At 37.3% G+C, this 16,887-nt stretch overlaps 1 protein-coding gene and 1 pseudogene across 4 annotated transcripts in view; both read left to right on the top strand.

Moving 5' to 3' along the window:
• The window catches only part of ANO10 (anoctamin 10), a 228,752-nt gene that overhangs the window by 47,713 nt on the left and 164,152 nt on the right, over positions 1–16,887 (top strand). For all 4 annotated transcript variants that reach the window (XR_013361650.1, XM_077865995.1, XM_077865994.1 and 1 more), the window contains 2 exons: positions 4,285–4,476; positions 15,790–15,918. Coding sequence is in view for 3 of the 4 variants with exons in the window: in XM_077865995.1 (XP_077722121.1) it covers positions 4,285–4,476; positions 15,790–15,918 (321 nt within the window). In the remaining variant the exon portion in view is untranslated. The remainder of the gene's footprint in view (positions 1–4,284; positions 4,477–15,789; positions 15,919–16,887) is intronic.
• LOC144294194 (heat shock protein HSP 90-alpha pseudogene) lies at positions 10,392–13,050 on the top strand (annotated as a pseudogene).

Genomic DNA, 16,887 nt, shown 5'->3' with positions numbered 1-16,887 from the left:
GTACAGTGTAATGATTTTTAGTAAATTCGTAAGGTTTTACAACAGTCACCACTAATTCCAGAATATTTCATCGTTCCCGAAAGAAATCCCATACCTATTAAGCAGTCAGTTCCTACCCCAGTCTCTGGCAACCACCAGTCTGCATTCTGTCTCTGTGGATTTACCTATTGTGTGCATGTCATGTAAATGGAATTGTATAGTATATGGCCTTTGTGTCTGGCTTCTTTCACTAAGCACAATACTTTCAAGGTTTATCCATGAGATAACATGTATCCGTACTTTATTCCTTTTGTGGTTGAATAAAATTCCATTGTATGGATATACTACATTTTATTTATTCATTCATCAGCTGATAGACATTTAGATTGTTTTCACTTTTTGGCTTTTATGAATAATGCTGGTATGAACATTTGTGTGCAAGCTTCTGTATGAATGTGTTTCTTATGAACATATGGTACCCATGGTACCATGGGCTAGGTCATATGTTCACTCTGTGTTTCACTTTTTGAAGAACTGCCAGACTGTTTTCAAAGGCAGTTGGTATCATTTTACATCCCTACCAGTCCCATTTTTTTCTGCATCTCTATCAACACATGTTATGTTTTGCCTTTTTCCCTCTTTTAATAACTTCTTTTTTTTCTTTTAGACTTATTTATTTGAGAGAGAGAGCTCAAGCATGCACATGTTGGGGGAGGGCCAGAGGGAGAGAGAGAGAATCTCAAGTAGACTCCACACTGCATATGGAGCCCAACACAGGGCTTGACCTCATTACCACGAGATCATGATGTGAGCAAGACCAAGGGTCAGATGCTTAACTGAATTAGCCATCCAGGCACCATTCCCCCCTTTTAATGATAGCCACACCTAATACGTGTGAAATGGTGTTTCATTGTGTTTGTGATTTGCATTTTCTAAATGCCCAAAGATTACTGATTATTGCCATGTGCTTTTTGACCATTGTGTCTCTTCTTTGGGAATATATGTATTCACATTCTTTGCCCACTTTTCATCAGATTATCTGCCTTTTTATTATTTCATTGCAAGAGTTCTTCAAATATTCTGAATATAAATTTTTTTTTAGAGCGTGAACGGGTGGGGGGTGGGGCAGACACAGTAGGAGTGAGAATCTCGAGCAGGCTCCATACCTACTGTGGATGCAGGGCTCAGTCTCATGACCCTGAGATCTTGACCTGAGCTGAAATCAAAAGTCAGTTGCTTAACTGACTGAGCCACCCACAAATGCTCCTGAATATAGATTTCTTATCAGCTATATGATTTGCAAAAATATCCTCCCATTCTGTGGGTTAGCTTTTTCTTGAGTGTCCTTTGATGCACAGAATTTTTAAATTTTAATGGAATCAGATGTCTCTCTATTTTGATGCTGGTTCTTTTGGTGTCATCTCTAAGAAACCATTGCCTTATCTAAAGAGAGGAAGATTTACTCGTATATTTTCTTCTGAGAATTTTATAGACAGCTCTTGATTTAGGTCTGATCCATTTCTAATTAATTTTTGTAGATAACGAGGAAGGAGTCCAGATTCATTCTTTCGCATGTAGATATCTAGTTGTCCTAGCACTATTTGTTTAAAAAAATAATTTTTTCCTTCATTGAATGGTCTTAGCACTGTCAGTGCTATTCTGTTGACCTCTATATGTCTATCCCTATGCCAGAGAAAATTCTCCTCTATTATTCATTTGTTCAGTGTTTTTATCATGAAAGAGTATTAGATTTTGGGTTTTTTCCTGTATCTATTGAAATGATTATAATTAATTATATAAAAATACATGTTTATGTATTTATATAAATTGTCATATGCATATAAAACTTTATTGTGCTTATATCCTTTTGCTTGCTTTAGATTTAGTTTACTATTCTTTTACTAGATTCTTTTTTTCCTTTTACTAGATTCTTAAGGTGAAAATTTTAGTTGTTTTGAGATCTGCCTTTTTTTTTTTTTAAATGAAGGCACTTATACCCATGAACTTGCCTCTCTGAGCACTGTTTTTACAGCATCCCATAAGTTTTGATATATTGTGTCTTAATTTTCATTCATCTCAAAGTATTTTCTCATTTATCTTGTGATTTCTTCTTTGACTTACTGATTTTTTAGGAGTATGTTGCTTAATATCCATACAATATATGAGTCTCCCAAATTTCCTTTTGTTACTGTTTTCCACTTCCATTGTGGTCAGAGAAGATATTTCGTATGATTTTTAAGCCTTTTAGATTTGTTGAGAATCATTTTATGACCTAACTCTCTCTATCCTGAAGAATGTTTCATGTGCTCTTGAGAAGAATGAGTATTTTGTTGTGTTGAGTGTTATATAGATATTGATATGGGATTGCAAGTGAACAGTCAAGAAAGAATTCTTGAAACATTTTCAGTACAAAAAGGTGCTTTCTGTCCACTGGGACAGGACCTGTGGGCATCTTGAAATAGTTGTACTTTTTCTGTATGAAGCTGCTGGTTATATGCTTAATGTTCAAGGGAGAGGGGACATACTGTGAGTATTAAATCATAAATATTTCTTCAAATTTCTACTCGTAAAACTACTGCTGCAAGATTTCTCTTGTGCTTCTCATTCAGTTTGATATTAAATGTTGGTGAGATGTACAGGCAGTCATGAGACTTTTTAAGAATGTAGCAACCAGCACTTAATTTAATTCTTATCAAAATTATGCGGGTCATAGGTCAGCCTTCTGGGCTAAAGGTGAAAATTTTTAAGCTTCTATCCTGCATCGGATGTCTGGTTTTGTGTAACATTAAACCAGGAAGTTCAAAATTCTGCCTTAGCATTCACTTTCTGCTTATGCAAAGGTGAGATCTTAGAGCCTTCTCAGATCTTTCCTGAGATTATGCAGGATACTAGGAATGTGCCTGGTCTTCTAGATTTCCAGGAAAATGTTGGAACTTTTCAGAGTCCCTGTGGATGTGTCATTCCTCAGCTTTCCTTTTGAGCTCCTTGGCTAGTCCCTTGTTCACCCCAGCTCTGCTACTCATTATCTCAGACTGACTGATTCAGCGAACATACCTAAGGAGAAGCCTTTAGCATTAAAAGTGACTCAGTGAAGTTGAGTAAAGATGAGCCTTTTGAGTGGGGTCTTCTAAGGTACCACTAACCAGGTCAAATAATGATTTCCTTTTGGGAATGAGGCTTTCAAAGATCTCCAGCCGCACTCTGCTCACTTTGGTCCTGGGAGTGCATGCTTGTTTTTTGTTTTGTTTTGTTTTTCAAGGTTGCTGCAGAGCTGGAGAGCAGAAGATGAGACTAGAATAAGTTAAAAATGCCAGAAGATTGAGATGTTTGCCATGACTACATGCAGCCAGAATTTCTACAAGCCTTTGGTTAACTTCCAGAGTACCCCAAAAATTGGTTCTGACACATTTTGCCATTTTTTACATTTTCATGGAGGTACACATTTCTGGAGGTCCTTACTCTGCCATTTTCATTAGCATCACCACTCTTTTTTTTTTTTTTTTAAGATGTTTCTTATTTATTCATGAGAGATACAAAGAGAGACAGAGACATAGGCAGAGGGAGAAGTAGGCTCCCTGCGGGGAGCCTGATGTGGGACTTGTATTCTCAGACCCCGGGGTCATGCTCTGATCCGAAGGCAGACACTCAGCTGCTAAGCCACCCAGACATACCACCACTCTCAGTTTTTTTGTTTTTTTAAATTTTATTTATTCATGAGAGATACAGAGAGAGAGGCAGAGACACAGGCAGAGGGAGAAGCAGGCTCCCTGTGGGTAGCCCAATAGGGGATTCAATCCCAGGACCCCGGGATCATAATCTGAGCTGAAGGCAGACACTTAACCACTATGCCACCCAGGCATCCCGGCCACTCCCAGTTTTTAAATGGAGGGTCAGGGACTGAGATTCTGAGGTACCCATGGGGCGAGGGAGCAGTCATGTAAAATTTCTAATAGTGATGTTGAATCATTTCTTGTTAGTTGATCAAGAATAAACGTCTTTAGCTTTGCTGTTATTATGTAATAATTCAGATTTGGCACAATGAAATGAGTAGTGAAATCATTTTTTCATTCTTTTAGAAACTTAAATATAAGACTGTTTTGGAATTTTTTTAAATTTTGTTGAGAAGAAGAAATTGGGAGAAATTCTGAGGGTTTTTTTTTGTTTTGTTTTGCTTTGGTTTTTGTTTGTTTGTTTTGTTTTGTTTTTGGTTGGAGTCCAGTGCCTTGGGTAGTATTGCAAATGTTTTCTTATTATATGATATTAAAAAAAATGCCTGTTTTTTTTTCTTGTGGTTTACATTTTCAGGGTACCTTTGATGATTACTTGGAGTTATTCCTTCAGTTTGGTTATGTGAGCCTTTTCTCCTGCGTTTACCCATTAGCAGCTGCCTTTGCTGTGCTAAATAACTTCACTGAAGTTAATTCAGATGCCTTAAAAATGTGCAGAGTCCTCAAACGACCATTCGCAGAACCTTCAGCCAATATTGGTGTATGGCAGGTAATTATTTGAGAAAAAAAATTATTCCTTTGGAAAATAAATATCAAAGTGGGGCATTATGATTAAAAATAAAAGTGCTAAGGAGAGATTTGTGAAAACTGGATGTTATCTCTCTTTTTTTTTTTTTTTTTTTTTTTTGCCACAAACTAGCTTTGTGACTTTAGTTACTAATTTTTTCTGGACCTTGCTTTCCTTGTTTTTAAAGTTTGGGATGGGGTAGGGGAGATAAATTATGATTTCCTATGACCCCTTTCCGGTGCAAAATTCTGATAGTTTTCTAGGAAATTAGCCAGCTGGGACTTCACCCACTGGGTAATAATGAGACCCTTGTCACTGCAGTGTCAGTGCAGATCATGTAGAGAGCCTGGACTTCCACTCTTACCCAGTAATAATGAGGTTCCTTTTCCAGTTTCTGCTGGAGTGGTCTCAGAGAAAGCCCAATGGAAAGTCAGACCTTTCACCACCACCCAGCACAGCAGAGGCCACATGGGAGTACACCTGTGGCACTTGTACCCCTCCTAGCTAAAGAGGTATCAGTGAGGGGCCTGGTGGGAAGCCAGAAGTCTGATCCCTGTCCAGCAATAATAAGGACCCCACGCCCCACCTTGGGTGTCAGCAGTGTCCAATGGGCAGCCTAACAAGTTGTTGTTTCTTCTTTCCATGCTGGAGTGGTGCTATAGCAACCAAATAAAACAAAAGTTTTAAGTAACATACAGAATCTTGTAACATCAAAAATGTCCAGGTTTTTATTAAAAAAAAAAAAAATCATCATACCAAGAACAAGGATGGTAAAAAAAAAAAAAAAAGGGGGTGGCATAGTCACTTTAATGATGGAGCCATCAAGGTGACAGATGTTAGAAATATCAAAGATTTTAAAGCAGCCTTGATAAATACACCTAAAACAGATGGAAAAATAGAATATTTCAGCAAAGAAATAGAAGATATAAAGGAGAGGCAAATAGATATTTTGGAAGTGAATAATACAATTAAAATAAACTTAGTGGATGAGTGCAATAGCAGAATGAAAGTAGAGGAAAGATCAGAAATTGGAAAACAGACCCAATAGAATGATTCAATCTGAATAGCAGAGAAAAAATAGACTGACAAAGTAAATACAACCTCAGAGACCTGTATGACTATAATAAAAGATCTAACATTCCTGTTGTCCCAGTAAGAGAGAAGAAAGGATGAGCTAGAAAATACTTGAAATAATAATGACCAACATTTTTTGATTTGGCAAGAGAACTAAAACTCCAGATACAAGAAACTGAGTGAATCGCAAACAGGATAAGTCCCCCAAAGTGCATGCCAAACACATCATAATTAAACATATAAAAACTAAAGACAAAGAAAAACTTGAAAGCAGCAAGAAGAGAAATGGCATTCTATCAACCGATAGGAGACCATTAGAATGATAGCTAATTTCTCATCAGAAACCCTGGAGGCCGGAGGAAAGTGGCATAGTACTTTTCAAACACTTAAAGAAAGGTACTTTTTTTTTTTTTTTTAAGATTTTATTTATTCATGAGAGACAGAGAGAGAGAGAAAGGCAGAGACACAGGCAGAGGGAGAAGCAGGCAGAGAGAGAGAGAGAGAGAGAGAAAGAGAGAGGCAGAGACACAGGGAGAGGGAGAAGCAGGCTCCATGCAGGAAGCCCGATGTGGGACTCGATTCCGGGACCCTGGGATCACACCCTGAGCCAAAGGCAGACGCTCAACCACTGAGCCACCCAGGCATACCAGAAAAGTACTGCTAATACAGAATCCTATATTCAGAGAAAATATCCTTCAAGAATGAAGGGAAAATCAAGGCACTCTCAGCTGAATGAAAATTAAGAGAATTTCTTGCCAGAATACCTATCCTAAAAGAATAGCTAAAAGAAGTTCTCTAAACAAGGAAATGATAAAAGAAGGGACCTGGAAACATTAGGAAGAAAAACCATGGTAAGCAAAAATAGGAATAAGTATATTAGACTTTCCCTGTCTTGAGTATTTAAAGTTATATTTGAGAATTGAAACAAAAATTATAACACTAATGATTCTAAGTATATGTAGAGAAAATATTAAGATACTATACAGAATGATAAAAGGAGGCGAAGTTTCTATACATCACTCAAACTGATAAATGATGACACAAGTAGACAGAATATAGATAGATAGATAGATAGATAGATAGATAGATAGCTTCCAGCTTACAATGGTTCAAATTATGATTTTTTGACTTTACAATAGTATGAAAGCAATAGATATTCAGTAGAAACCATACCTCAAGTTTTGAATTTGGATCTTTTCCCAAGCCCAAGGTATGCAGTATGATTCTTTCTCATGAGGCAGCAAGCTGCAGCTCCCAGTTAGCCACATAGCCACGAGGGTAAACAACAGATACACTGAGAACCATTCTGTACCCACAGAATGTTTTTACTTTCAATACAATGTTCAACAAACTACATGAGATATTCAACACTTTATTACAAAACAGCCTTTATGTTAGATGATTTTGCCTAGCCATAGGCTAATCTAGGTGTTCTGAGCACGTTTAATGTAAGCTAGGCTAAGCTATGATAATTTGGTAAATTAGGTGTATTAAATGCATTTTTGTCTTATGATATTTTTAATTTATAGTGGATTTTTTGGGACATAACTGCTCCTAAGTCAAGGAAGATCTACCCAGACACACACACAATATAATATGTAATGTATATAATATATAGTAATATTGTATTACACATGTAAAGCATATACATAATCGGTGTGTTTGTATGTATATATATGTAGAATACATATGTATGTGTAGTATATATAGGTAATACCTAGAACAACCACGGAAAAGCTGTATAAAAGATACATTCAAAAACAGATAAGTCAAAATGTAGTTCTAAAAGATGTTCAAGTAACCTGTAGTAAGGCATGAAAAATAAAACACAGAAATGAAAAAACAGAGGGAACAAATGGAAAACAAAGAAGTGATCAAGTCCTAACGTATCAATAATTATATTAACTTTAGAAGGTCTAAAGATACCAGTTAAAGACAGATATTGGCAGAGCAGATTAAGACACATAACCCAACTGTATGCTGTCTGTATGTCTGTCAGTTCAAACATAATGATATAAGCAAGGCAAAGCTAAAAGGAAAAAAAAAAGGTATGTATGGAAGGAAATGTTAATCAGAAGAAAGCAGGAGTGGTTATATTAATATCACCTAAAGTAGACTTCAGAGCAAAGAAAATTACTCGAAAGGAACATTCTATGATGATAAAAGGGTAAAATTACCAAGAAGACATAGCAGTCTTACTGCGTATGCACTGAACAACAAAGTTTTAAAATACGTGAACCCAAATTTATAGAACTGAAAGAAGTAGATAAATCCACAACAATTGGAGACTTCAACATTCTTCTCATGATTGACAGAACAAGGGATAGAAAGTCAGCAAGGATATAGAGGAATTCAACCATCAGATACAGAATCTAATCTGTATTACAGAGCACTCTTCTCAACAAGTAGACTAACACATTCAAGTGCTTATGGGACATTCATCCTGGGGAAACAAACTTTAAAAATTGAAATCCTATATAGTATGTTCTCTGACTACAGTGGAATCAAACCAGAAATCAGTAGCAGAAAGACAATAGGAAAATCTCTAGACATGTGAAGATTAAAATGACACACTTCTTAAATAATCATAGGTCAAAGAGAAAGTGTCAAATGAACTCAGAAGACAAATTGAAAACAAAAAGCATATCAAAGTTGATGAGACACAGCTAAAGCAGTGATAACAGGGAAATTTGTAGCCCTAAATGCATACGTTGGAAAAGAGGAAAATGTTTCAAATGATAAACTCCTACTTAGGAAACTAGAAACAACAAAAGAAACAGAAATAAGAAAATAATAGAGTACAAATCGATGAAATGAAAAAACAGAAAAATAATAGAGAAGATTAATGAAACAAAGAGTTAGTCTTTGGAAAAATCAATATAATTGACAGACCTCTAGCAGGACTGAAACCAGAAAGAAGGAACAACCAGAATAAAAATGAAACAGCAGGTATCACTACAGACCCTTCAGATATCAAAAGTATAAAAGGGAATATTAAGAGCAACTCTACACAAATAAATTTGACAACTTGGATAAAATGGACCAATTCCTCCAAAGCACAAATTACTAGAAAACTTGCCCAAATATGAAGTAGATAATTTGAATAGCTCCATAAGTGTAAGGAAATTGAATATGTAATTACAAATTTCCAAAAAAGAAGTGCCCTGGCCCAAATGATTTCACTGACAAATTCTAAGATTTAAAGAAGAATTAACCCCAGTTTTACACAATTTCTTCCAGAAAACAGAGAAGGGAGGAGTGTTTCCCAATTCATTTTATGAAGCTGGTATCAGTGTGATAGAAAACCAGATAGAGTACAAAAAAGGAAAACAACAAACCAATATCCCTTGTGAATAAATATAAAAAACATCTTAATAAACTGTTAGTAAATAGAATTCAGCAATCTGTAAAAAGAAGTATATACCATGACAAGTGGGTTTTAGTCCAGGGATGCCATCCTGGTTCAACATTAGAAAATTAATCAGTGCAATCTACCATATTAATATTCTGAAAAGGAAAAACAACATGGTTATGTCAATCAATACATAAAAAGCATTTGATAGAGTCCAACATTCATTTTTGAAAACTCTCAGAGGAATAGAATATTTCTAATATTTCTTCAACTTGGATAAGGAATATCTATTTTTAAAAAACTAAAGCTAAAACCATACCTATTGGTGAAAGACTGAATGCTTTCCTTCTAAGATTAGGAGCAATGCAAGGATATCCACTCTCACTACCCTTATTGAACATAGTACTAGAAGTTCGAAGTCGCATACTAAAACCAGTGATGTCTCCAGTTTACCCACTAGCTGACCTCAGGTGTATGAGCAAATACAATCAAAGTCAGCTAAGACCAGAAGAATTGCTGGGTTGAGCACATCCTAAATTGTCCATCTGCAGAAGCATGAGCTAAATAAATGGCTTTTGAAGCCACAGAGTTGGGGGTGGTTGGTTATTTAGTAATGACTAACTGATAAAGGAAGACTCAGCACTCGTAATATATTAGTTCTCTTAATTTATAAATTTACAAATTCACAAATGTAGCACCATCCCAGCCAAAGTTTTTCTTTTAATTAGATAAACTTGTTGTCAAGTTCACAGGGAAAAATAAATAGAATAGCAAGAAAACTCTAAAGAAGAATAGGGACACTTATCACATATTAAAATGTGTTGTATAGCTTCAGTTATTAAAGGCATTAGTAGACAATCAGACCAGTGGACCAGAATAGAAAGTCCGGAGATGCACAGTATGATATAGGTGAAATTTCAATTCAGTAAGGGAAATGATTTTCCACTAATAGCATTGAGAAAACTAGATATTCAGATGGCGGGGAGTGGAGAGTTTGCTCTTCTAAAGTTAAAAGAAGACAAGACAGGACACAAAACAGGAGCAAATATTTATAATATGTATGTCTGTTAGAGGAATTGTATTCAGATTAAGAACTCTTACAACTCAATGAGACATTTCAGCCACTAAAAACATGGACAATGATTTGAAGAAGTACTTCACCAAAAAACATATGCAAATGGCCAATGAACTCATGAAAAGATTCATATTACCAGGAAAATGCAAATGAAAACCACAGGATAGCAAAACATGCTCATTTTTAAATTTAAGAAGACCCATGGAATGAAGTGTCAACAATGATATTTAATAACTGGAACTCTCAGACATTGCTGGTGAGAAAGTATAATGATGCCGTCACTTTGCAGAATGAGATGGATATTTGTTAAAAAGTTAAACATATGCCTGCATACCCCTAGCAATCTGCTCCTGATACCCAGGAGAAGTGAGAGAATATGTCCATTTCAAAACTGCACAAGTGGCTTCTGCATCCTGGTGCTGCGTCGTCGCGGAGCCCGTGCGGTCCTGTAGCCGAGATGCCGGAGGAAACCCAGACCCAGGATCAGCCGATGGAGGAGGAGGAGGTGGAGACGTTCGCCTTCCAGGCGGAGATCGCCCAGTTGATGTCCCTCATCATCAACACGTTCTACTCGAACAAGGAGATCTTCCTCCGGGAGCTGATTTCCAACTCGTCGGACGCTTTGGACAAAATCAGATACAAGAGCTTGACCGATCCCAGTAAACTAGATTCTGGGAAGGAGCTGCACATTAACCTCATTCCGAACAAGCAAGATCGAACCCTGACCATCGTGGACACCGGCATTGGCATGACGAAGGCCGACCTGATCAATAACCTGGGTACCATCGCCAAGTCGGGGACCAAGGCGTTCATGGAGGCCTTGCAGGCTGGCGCCAATATTTCCATGATTGGCCAGTTTGGCGTCGGGTTTTATTCTGCCTACCTGGTGGCTGAGAAAGTGACGGTGATCACCAAGCATAACGACAACGAGCAGTATGCCTGGGAGTCTTCCGCTGGAGGGTCGTTCACGGTTAGGACGGATACAGGTGAACCTATGGGTCGTGGAACAAAGGTTATCCTGCATCTGAAGGAAGACCAGACTGAGTATCTGGAGGAGAGGAGGATAAAGGAGATTGTGAAGAAACATTCTCAGTTCATTGGCTACCCCATTACTCTCTTTGTGGAGAAGGAACGTGATAAAGAAGTCAGTGACGATGAGGCTGAAGAAAAGGAGGAGAAAGAGGAAGAAAAAGAAAAGGAAGAGAAAGAGTCTGATGACAAACCTGAAATAGAAGATGTTGGTTCGGATGAGGAGGAGGAGGAAAAGAAGGATGGAGACAAGAAGAAAAAGAAGAAGATCAAGGAGAAGTACATTGACCAGGAAGAGCTGAACAAAACCAAGCCTATTTGGACCAGGAACCCTGACGACATCACCAACGAAGAATATGGGGAATTTTATAAGAGCTTGACCAATGACTGGGAAGATCACTTGGCAGTGAAGCATTTTTCAGTTGAAGGACAGCTCGAGTTCAGAGCCCTTCTCTTTGTGCCAAGACGTGCTCCCTTTGACCTATTCGAGAACAGAAAGAAAAAGAACAATATTAAGCTGTACGTTCGCAGAGTTTTCATTATGGATAACTGCGAGGAGCTGATCCCTGAGTATCTGAATTTCATTAGAGGTGTGGTGGACTCTGAAGATCTTCCTCTAAATATTTCCCGTGAGATGTTGCAGCAAAGCAAAATTTTGAAAGTTATCAGAAAAAATTTGGTCAAAAAGTGCTTGGAACTTTTCACCGAACTGGCTGAAGACAAAGAGAACTACAAAAAGTTTTACAAGCAGTTCTCGAAAAACATCAAGCTGGGAATACATGAAGATTCTCAAAATCGGAAGAAGCTGTCAGAGCTGTTACGATACTACACGTCGGCTTCTGGTGATGAGATGGTTTCTCTCAAGGATTATTGCACTAGAATGAAGGAAAACCAGAAACACATCTATTATATCACAGGTGAGACCAAGGACCAGGTAGCAAACTCTGCCTTTGTGGAGCGTCTTCGGAAGCATGGCCTGGAAGTGATCTATATGATCGAACCCATCGATGAGTACTGTGTCCAACAGCTTAAGGAATTTGAGGGGAAGACATTGGTGTCAGTCACCAAAGAGGGTTTGGAACTTCCAGAAGACGAAGAAGAGAAGAAGAAACAGGAGGAGAAAAAAACAAAGTTTGAAAATCTGTGCAAGATCATGAAGGACATCTTGGAGAAAAAAGTAGAAAAGGTGGTCGTGTCAAACCGATTGGTGACCTCCCCGTGCTGCATTGTCACAAGCACATATGGCTGGACGGCAAATATGGAGAGAATCATGAAGGCCCAAGCCTTAAGAGACAACTCCACCATGGGTTACATGGCAGCAAAGAAGCACCTGGAGATAAACCCTGACCACTCCATCATCGAGACCTTACGGCAGAAGGCAGAGGCCGACAAGAACGACAAGTCTGTGAAAGATCTGGTCATCCTGCTCTATGAAACCGCTCTCCTGTCCTCCAGCTTCAGTCTGGAAGATCCCCAGACACATGCTAACAGGATCTACAGGATGATCAAGCTTGGGCTCGGTATCGACGAAGATGACCCCACAGCTGACGATAGCAGTGCTGCGGTGAGTGAGGAGATGCCGCCCCTCTAAGGTGATGACGACACGTCACGCATGGAAGAAGTCGATTAAGTGCTGCCCTGAGAATTACTTGTATATGTATTCAATACTTTATCTTCATTCCCTCTGATAATATATTTTCAAGGATGTTTTTCTTTATTTTTGTTAACATTTTAAGAATCTGTAAGGCATGACAATATAGCTACTTAAGGGGAAGATAAGATTTCTTTTTGTTTGAGTGTGATACTGTGACGTGTAGGAACTAAAGCTTGGCTAGTTTTTCTTTCTTAGTCCCATGCTGGCTTATTTTAACCGGACAAGGTAACATATGTTGTAAGGTGTACGTAACCTAATGTTAGCCGTGTGGTCTCAAGTGTGGATTCCGTAGTAAGACCAAGTGTTTTTTTGTCACTGAGGTGTTCTGAGCTGTACCTTGATGTGTAAAAGAAGAAATACTGGTTAAAACAACTTTCATCTTCTAGGATCTACTTTTTAAATCTTCTGTCCCTTGTAGTTCTCAACTGCATGTACCAGGCCTCTAGAAACTAGTAGTGAAACTGAACCAACTGGATGGGAGTAGCCATGGATAGGGCTTGTTTTCCAAAGAAGAGCGTTGTTTAGAGTAGCGAAATTCTAAGCCTCTTTAGGCATGTTGTAAAGCTGTTCAAGAAGTAACTCCACAAGTTTTGTGAGTGAAAATGTGTAGTGCTCAAGTCACATTCTGCTTTAAGAGGTTGTAACAAATACAAACAAATTAAAAAAAAACAACAAAAAAAACTGCACAAGTATGTCTATGGTAACTTCATTCACAGTAGTCCCAAACTGGAAACAACCCAATGTGCCATCAGTAGGTAAATGGATAAAAGATTGTGGTATAGTCATAAAATGGAATACTACTAAGCAATAAGAAAGGAAAGAATTACATATACATACACACACATATATGCAAATATATAGTATGGATCAATCTCAAAACCATTACAGTGGGTGAAAGAAGCATATATGAAAGAGTATATACTGTATGATTTCAATTCTTTGACATTCCAGAGCCTACAAAAAGTGACAAAAAGCAGGTCTATGTTTGTTTGGGGCCAGTTGTGAAGAGGAAGATAGATTTCAAAGGGTCATAAAGAATCTTCTGGGGGAAATGGAAATGTTCTGTATCTTGTTTGTAGTGGTGATTTCACAGGTAAATACATCTATCAAAACTTAATGAAGTATATACCTTCAATGAATGCAGTTTATTACACATAAATTATAACTCAATATAGCTGTATTTGAAAATCACATTTTATGATAAATGTATTAAAATACAGGAAGCCAGTGCTTATAGGAGAGTAAACCTGGTTAACCCTGTGGAGTGCAGCTTGGCATTATGTATCAAAATTATGAATGCATGGTACTTTAGGAATAATTTAATATTATTAATATTTAATAATTTTTAATATCCTAATTTTACACTTGTTAAATTATGTATTTACATGATGACTGATTGGAGCATTGTTTGTAGCAGCAACAAATGCACACCAATAAAGAAGTAGTAAAATAAATTCTGGTACATCTGTGAAATAAAATATTTAAGCAGTTGTGACAAAGAATGGAAGAATTCTTTGAGTTCTGATGTAGAATATTCTTCAAGACATTTTAAGTGACAAAAGCAAGGGCCCTGACAGGGTAAGAAAAGGCATATACATTCAAGTTTGCTTATATTTGTATGTAAAGTATTTGGAAAGGTACAAAAGAAATTAATAATAGTGATCATTTTGTAGGGAGAACAGGAGCTGGTGAGGGAGGTAAGGGGTACACAAGGACAAGGAGACTCTTCACTTTATACTTGAGTGTTTCAATTCTGAGCCATGTGAATATAATCATTAATAAATAAATAAATAATTGAAGTTATGTAAAGAGAAGGTAAACAAAGCCCTGAGTAGGTTTGGAAAACTATGGAAAAATAATCAGATTACCAAAGGATTTCTAAAATAAAAGCAGAAATTCTCCATGAAACAAGAAATTTATTCAGTTTGGATTCAATCATGTTTTGTTTTGCTTCTTTTTTTTTTTTTTTAATTTTTATTTATTTATGATAGTCACAGAGAGAGAGAGAGAGAGAGGCAGAGACATAGGCAGAGGGAGAAGCAGGCTCCATACACCGGGAGCCCGATGTGGGATTCGATCCCGGGTCTCCAGGATCGCGCCCTGGGCCAAAGGCAGGCACCAAACCGCTGCGCCACCCAGGGATCCCTGTTTTGCTTCTTTTTAAATTTTAATTTCTAACAGTATTGTATTTCTTAGAATTAGTGGGACTTTTTAATGATTTTTTAAAAAATTGAAATGCAGTTGACCTACAGTGTTACATTTGTTTTGGGTGTGCAACATAGAGATTGGACAAGTCTGTATGTTACCTTGTGCTCACCACAAGTGTAGCTCCCACCTGTCACCATACAACACTATTACAATACCATTGATTGTATTCCCTGTGCTGTGCCTTTCATCCCCATGACTTCTTCATTCTGTAACTGGAAGCCTATATCTCCCACTCCCAGTGGTTATTAAGTAGTGGTCAATTATTATACATTAAAGGAAAGAAAGAGCAATCAAGCAGTGGTCACATTTCCACAGTCAGTATTCAGTAGTGTACTATGAGACTCCTTTATGGGATCTTGGATCAGTCTGTTGAGCAGCTCAGCAGGGCATCTGTATTTTTTTAAAGTCCTCCAAGTAAATGCCATTAGAAAAGGATCACTGTAACGGTGCCTCAGGTACAGCTGAACCAGATGTGGTGTGTGATGTGTCAAAGTAGGGCAATCACAAAATAAAGTCTATTTGAAATCATATCTGTTTTTGAATGTGAAACATTTTTTTCTGGTGGCCTCATTTTAGATTCCCTTTAGATATGAGTAGAGTAACTTTAACAGCGTACTCCTCTAGGCTTTATTCCAAATCCTCAGGTCCCTGGCCACCTCCAGTTGGGAAGGTAGAACATACTGCTTTGTATAGACAAGCCAAAGTATCTAAAATACCTTGTAACAGCATGGCTTTTTTTAAACTAAAGAAAATCACGGCTTTATAGAGAAAAGGTTTAAAATGCTCTTAGAATATTTACAACGAGGGAAAGGCTTTTTCTTTGATTTTAGATAATATAAAAAAGATGAGGAAATATGGAAGAGGTCATTGTGGTTTTTAATTTCACATTTTTTTCCCTTTTAGTTGGCTTTTGAAACCATGAGTGTTATATCTGTGGTCACCAACTGTGCTCTAATTGGAATGTCACCACAAGTGAATGCCCTCTTTCCAGAGTCAAAATTGGACCTCATTTTGATTGTAGTAGCAGTGGAGGTAAGTGACAGTTTTAACCTGGTTTAAATAGTCTCCACATCAGATACCTCTGTTAAAACAGAGATGACCTAAAGCAGTGATGTCCCTGACTGTCAATGACTAGCAATTTAGTGATATGCATTTCCTGGTTCAGGTAATGGAAAGATGTGAGGTTTGAGGCTGTGCATTTCTGGTTGTGCAGATATGAAAAAGTCACCATGGTGCAGACAGGAAACTAACATTTCCAGTCATTGTACTGACTTGTCCAATGCTGAGCAGATAAATCCTATTTGAAATAGAATTCTGTAGATTTAATATATTTTTAGCCTCTTCTAGGGATCGTAATTTCTACTTAAGCAAATAACTCATAAGAAATGCTTTTTGATTAACAGATTAAATTTCATTAGTAACAGGTGTGGAATTGTGAAACTCTGAAACACCAAAATGTATAACAGGAAGGCTTGTAATTTCACATACAAAGTACAAGTAGGCTGTGTACTTTCTAGGTTTTCATTTTGTTTATCATGTTTCTGAACGTGGCTTACTATAACATTAGGAAAATTTAGCACTGATCAATGGCAAATGGGAGAATTTGCAGGAATTTTTTATTGCTAGTGATTATTATTGTCAGGAATATTGTGGCCTTTCATTTTTAGATACTTTTAAAATAGAACAGTTATGGAAATTATTAAAGCAGAATTTATAGGATTATACAGTTCTTAAAGCCTGAGGACTGAGGGCTAGAAATGGAATTGGTACATTTCCAGTAGTGGCTGAAGAAATAGATTGTGCTTTGCTGTATTTACTCTTTCTGTGTATTTAATAGGAATCTGTTTTCATGATAGCTGCTATATGCAGAATTTACATTTTGGAGAATGATTTTAGACAGCAGTGAGTAGGAGGGAAAGGGAATGGCTCTAGCAGATAAAAGTAGGTCTGTTTTGAATTTTGAGAGTTGAATAGGATTTTGGAGAGCTATTTGCAAGACTG

This window comes from Canis aureus, chromosome 22 (assembly GCF_053574225.1).
Source record: "Canis aureus isolate CA01 chromosome 22, VMU_Caureus_v.1.0, whole genome shotgun sequence".
Classification (NCBI taxonomy): Eukaryota; Metazoa; Chordata; class Mammalia; order Carnivora; family Canidae; genus Canis; species Canis aureus.
This window is presented reverse-complemented; position numbering and strand designations above follow the sequence as displayed.